The 5,863-nt window shown below is 37.4% G+C and overlaps 1 protein-coding gene across 1 annotated transcript in view; it reads left to right on the top strand.

Moving 5' to 3' along the window:
* Positions 1-547: 547 nt before the first annotated feature.
* LOC106876959 (26S proteasome non-ATPase regulatory subunit 14) overlaps positions 548-5,863 on the top strand; it is a 7,696-nt gene continuing 2,380 nt past the window's right edge. Inside the window, exons 1-6 of the mRNA XM_014925727.2 lie at positions 548-648; positions 2,248-2,309; positions 3,199-3,273; positions 4,070-4,189; positions 4,382-4,452; positions 5,447-5,597. Coding sequence (XP_014781213.1) covers positions 2,262-2,309; positions 3,199-3,273; positions 4,070-4,189; positions 4,382-4,452; positions 5,447-5,597 — 465 coding nt within the window. The 5' untranslated portion in view covers positions 548-648; positions 2,248-2,261. The remainder of the gene's footprint in view (positions 649-2,247; positions 2,310-3,198; positions 3,274-4,069; positions 4,190-4,381; positions 4,453-5,446; positions 5,598-5,863) is intronic.

Genomic DNA, 5,863 nt, shown 5'->3' with positions numbered 1-5,863 from the left:
ATTTGGAAGGGCATCCAGCTGTAAAAACCATACCAAAACTGACCTCACCTGTGCTGGTGCCACATAAAAAGCATTCAGTCCACACTGTGAAGTGGTTGGCATTTGGAAGGGCATCCAGCTGTAAAAACCATACCAAAACTGACCTCACCTGTGCTGGTGCCACATAAAAAGCATTCAGTTCACCCTGCTAGGTGTTAAGAAGGGCATCCAACCGTAAAAACCCTGCCAAAACAGACACAGTAGCCTGGTGTAGTCTCCTACCTGGCCGGCTCCTGTCAAACCGTCCAACCCATGCCAGCATGTATCACTAATTCCGATACGTTTACTCTCAAGACCCGGACAATATATTTCTGATAGACTTTACAACTAATTCACCGGATGATTTCTGTCGACAAAAAAAAAATTAAAATTAAAAAACACTCTACATTATAGTAAATATAATATAAATTATTTTAAATCCATTTTATTTTACTATACAACGAGACATATAAAATAATAGTCGAGAGTTCGATATAGACCGGCTTACGGAAACAGCCGAAGTAATACTGGTAGCGGCGCCCGGTAACATATACCGGAAGTTAAGCTATCCCAAAATCCCCGGTTCCGTTATGGTTATTTATTGCTGAATCACTCGTGAATTCTCGGACAGTAAGTGTCTTCAACCTTTTATTAATTTATTATGATAGTTCCATGGCTATCTCTGTGTTTTTGTTATATTATTATCATTTTGTACGTGGGTGTATTTTGAACTAATGGTTTATTGTGTATCGCCGTTCGTTCAGGTGACAACACAGATCGACTCAACCGCATGTATTGAGTGCACTTCTGCTTGGACATTAAATTGTATTTATTTTCGTTGTTTACTGTTTTGAGTCCCAAACCTGCCGGTTTTAGTTGATAGGGAAAGTAGATATAATCTATAAACAGGATTAATCAACCTCCCTTGCATAAACCAGCTTCGTGCCTCATCAAAAATTATTATTATTATTTATGTTGTTGCTTTGTTTTAAACGATCTGTTTCAATTGTCACGCACAGACCTCAAGCAACAGCAATTTAGACGTTTTTACTTATGATTAGCAATGATATAATGTTGGGAAAATAGACCAGAATTTGAGAACTAAGATTCTGTTAAATCTGTAATATTTCAGTTTTGAAAGTTTTAAGAGAATCAGGTATTTTCAAGTTGACAGTATTTTTCTTGCGATGTGGGCAGCACCATGAGATGAAGAAAAAAAATTGAGTTTTGGCCATAGTGTTCAGCAGTGCCATTTGGTATTATACCCAAAGTTCCGATGACCAGAGGTACACTTGTCGTTCTTAGATGTCACATTTCTAAGACCTCTATTTCAAGGTCCTTCACAGAATCGTTAGCACGCCGGTTAAAATGCCGCAAAGCATTTTCTCCGTCTCTGTGCCCAAAATTTGAAACCATTAATTCGCATTGTTATTTAATGCGGCGAGCTGGCAGAATCATTAGCACGCCGGACAAAATGCTTAACGGAATTTCGTCCGTTTAAACGTTCTGAGTTGAAATTCTGCCGAGGGTCGACTTTACTGTTTATCCTTTCGATGATGATTAAGTAAGTACCAGTTGAGCACTGGGGTCGATGTAATTGACTACAATCCTCCCCGCAAATTTTAGGCCTTTTGCTTATACTAGAAAGGTTCGTTATTTTATTTTCAACATTCTGATTGCCGGGTCTTCTTGGATTTGCCCACCTTACTGACTATGTATGTAACTGCTTCATTTAGCTGTAGTAAGACATCACGCGATAAAAATCTGGAGACTGATCGAATATGTCCTGGGGTTACAAAGAATATGTCATGGGGTCAATTTGTTCGACTATAGGTGGTACTCCAGCATGACTGCAGTCAAATGACAAACGAATAAAAGAATATATATATTCATCATCATTCTTGTTGTTTAACGTCCATTTTCCATGCTGGCATGGGTTGGACGGTTTGACTGAAGATACTCTTGTCATCATCATCAAGCATTTTTTTTTTCCATGCTACAGAGGAGCTACATGGCTACCCCACATTATATACAAGTGGGTGGGAATAGGAAAGAAGGCGGTTCGAAATGACAAAAGTTACAATCTTAATGGATACCAGTAATTATGTAAAAATTCTTTCAATTTATTCTCTGCAACCAGTTGAAAGAAAGGTGCTAATTCCAATCTACAAAATGCTTGTGTTTCAGGGTTGTATTTTAATTTTATTTTATATATTTATTTTTTTCTAGATTAAAAAGCTATAATGGATCGATTACTTCGGCTTGGAGGTGGAGTGCCGTCTCTTGGACAGGTATATTATTTCATTATTATTACTACTATAAAGAGAAGTGGCTAGTAGAAACAGTAGACTAATGGATTAAAACACCTTGTGGTGTTTGGTTAGGTCCCTTGGAGTTGAGAAAATATTACTAACTAGCTTAAAAGCTGCACTCTGTGCAGACTTTTAAGCTTGCTCCTGTGGAGGGCTGATATGTTCAGAATATAAATTACTGTTTGAATTTAGATGGATGGTTTTTAGATTTCTAAGACAGGGGCAGTTTCAAACAGATTGGCATTAAAAGAGATAATTATACTTCTCTCGTAAAATTTGGAATCATTGTCACAAAAGTTGAAAATATTGTTATTAAAATGGCAGAATTGTCAGTCTGAGTAAAATACCTTGCAGTATTTAGTTGATCCCTCTGTGATTGATCTTTCTTTCCATATTTTAGGTGTTTGATTCATGTATTAATAAAGTGCCAACAGTTAATGTAATCAACTGTGCCCTCCTCCTCCAAAAATAATCCGTCTCCTTTTGCCTCTGTGAGAAACCAGACACTAATATTAACCTTTTGGCATTTAAACTGGCCGTATCTGGCCGAAATATTCTACTGTTTTATGTTCAGACTGGATGGTGTTGGCCTCTCACACCTACCCTACAATGTCATTCTGGAAAATAACCACATCATCAAAATCTCAAAGCCATGAGATAATACCTGATTAATTGAAAACATTGTGAATAAATAAGCATTGCATTTGACAGTAACCTGAATACTAAAAGGTTTATTTAAAACCAAAGTTGATCGAAATCAAATAGTTGTAGGAAGGTAGGCTGGCAGAGTAGTTTGTTATCAGTAAATATTAGTTCATAATTATTAATATAGTTCAAATTGTTAATTAAATGCTATTTTGTATTCTAGGGTGCACCCCCAACAGATGCCCCAACTGTCGACACGGCTGAACAAGTTTACATCTCTTCTCTTGCTCTTCTGAAGGTCAGTTTCTCTTTCCCATTTATTGACTTTTTTAAAACTTTGAACAATTATTATTGCTTTTATTATTATTATTATTATTATTATTATTATTATTATTATTATTATTATTATTATTATTATTAAAGCAGCAAGCTGGCAGAATCATTAGCATGCCAGGCAAAATGCTTAGTGGCATTTCATCCATCTTTTCATTCTGAATTCCAGTTCTGCTGAGGTCGACTTTTCCTTTCATTCTTTTGATAAAATAAGTACCAGTTGAGTACTGGGTCGATATAATCGACTTACCTCCTGTCCCAAAATTGCAGCCCTTGTGCCAAAATTTGAAATGCCGGTAGCACGTAAACTTCGCCCACTACACTCTCAGAGTGGTTGGCATTAGGAAGGGCATTCAGCTGTAGAAACATTGCCGGGTCGGATTGGAATCTGGTGCAGCCTTCTGGCTCGCCAGCCCTCAGTCAAACCATCCAACCCATGCCAGCATCGAAAGCGGACATTAAACGACGATGATGATCGTTAAGGTGGCATGCTGGTAGAATTGTTAGCATGACAAACAAAATGCTTAGCGGCATTTTGTCTGTCTTTACGTTTTGAGTTCAAATTCTACCAAGGTTGACTTTGCTTTTCATCCTTTCTGGGTCAATAAAATAAGTATCACTGGGGTTGATGTAATTCACTTACCCCATCCCCCAAATTTGCTGGCCTTGTGCCAAAATTCAAAACCATTATTGTTGTTGTTGCTGTTGTTTTAAGGAATTTCTGAATGTTAATACAACCTATTATTTTTGTGTTTTTATAGATGTTAAAACATGGCCGTGCTGGTGTCCCCATGGAAGTCATGGGTCTTATGCTTGGAGAATTTGTTGATGATTATACTGTACGAGTTATTGATGTATTTGCCATGCCACAGTCTGGAACGGTATGTACACAACAGTGTTCCTTTAGTTTGTTACTGAGTTTAAGATTTGCTCTATCCTCTCTATCTCCGAACTAATTTCTCTCTCAATGTCAAATTTAATTGCTATTTTATGTTATTTTTTTTTTTAGATAATTTTGAATTTATTTAATTTTTTGCCTTTGAAGCTAATTGGACCATTTCTTTCTTGTCTAGGGTGTAAGTGTGGAAGCTGTTGATCCTGTTTTCCAAGCCAAGATGTTAGATATGCTTAAACAGACTGGCAGGTGAAGTGACACTTTCTATTAAGTTGGCATTATAGAAAAACTCGAGTGTGAAGAAACTTGTAGAGGTCACAAGTTCACACCCACTTATAATAAGCAGAAACTTATTAAAATTTGTGAACACAATCATTTATGATCTGATGTATTTATTGGGATGGTGTCTTCTTGTGTAGAGTTCTTCTCGCCTTATCTAAATGTTAGTTGTGCTTGCCTTCATCACATAGTTCTTATTTCTCATGCCAAATACTGGTCGTCTCTCTAGTTGTCGTATCATGAAAAATACACCCAGATCTTGTTTTTTGTCCTGCTGGGTTTCTAACAACCCTCTTCACTAGGCAAACCTTGTGGGGGTTCTGGTTTAGTTTGCTGATGACCCCCACCATGCTACAGGTTGTATGGGATTCCTTGTTACCAGCAGCACTCGAGTCTCTACTCATTAATTTAATGTTTCTACATTATTAAACCGTGTCTTGTATGTGTTTCAGTTGATACATTCTCTGATCCTCTTCAGGGGCTGTTTTTCCCTTTTTCTCCCCTCCATATATAGTGAAGGCATGAGGGTTAGGGTGTTCAGCTCACAATCATAAGGTCATGTGTTCGATTCCCAGAGTCATATTATGTCCTTGAGCAAGGCACTTTATTTCCAGTTGCTCCAGTTCACTCAGTTGACAAAAATCAGTTTTACTTGGTATTCAAAGGACCAGCCTTGTCACATTTTGTGTCACGCTGACTCACTCGGAACTATACTAAAGGTATCCATGTCTGTGGAGCCCTCATCCACTTGCATGTTAATTTCATGAGCAGGCTGTCATTGATCAGATCAACTGGAACCCTCATTATCATAACTGAGGGAATTCCAGTTATATAGACTTATTCCTTGTCTGGCTACAATCTCTGATCCCTTACTTTCTGATTCAATTTTTCAATACTTTTAACCATTTATACTACAGTTCAGGTAAACACCATTGTATAACCTCTTTGTTTCTTTTACTTTCAGGCCAGAAATGGTAGTTGGTTGGTACCATTCCCATCCAGGTTTTGGTTGTTGGTTGTCTGGTGTAGATATCAACACCCAACAGAGTTTTGAAGCCTTATCTGAAAGGGCCGTTGCTGTTGTTGTAGATCCCATCCAGAGTGTGAAAGGAAAAGTACTGAACCTTATTTCACTGTTTAACCCTTTCGTTATTGTATTTCTGTTGAGATGCTGTGTTTCTTTCAATTAATTTAAAATATAACAAAGAATTTAGTAAAATAACTTAGTTATCATTAAGCTAATGTTAGGAATGTAAATTGTGACTAAGGTTTGGTGGAAGATTTTAATTCAAAGCTTATGAAAACAAGACATTTGTACTCAGAGCCAGGGCCAGTTTCAGCCGGGTTGGTAACAAATGGGATAATCATTTCCTCCTCCTCA

The sequence above is a fragment of the Octopus bimaculoides genome, chromosome 23 (assembly GCF_001194135.2).
Source record: "Octopus bimaculoides isolate UCB-OBI-ISO-001 chromosome 23, ASM119413v2, whole genome shotgun sequence".
In the NCBI taxonomy this organism is placed as follows: Eukaryota; Metazoa; Mollusca; class Cephalopoda; order Octopoda; family Octopodidae; genus Octopus; species Octopus bimaculoides.
The sequence above is the reverse complement of the archived record's forward strand: the minus strand, read 5'-3'. Positions and strand labels throughout refer to the sequence as shown.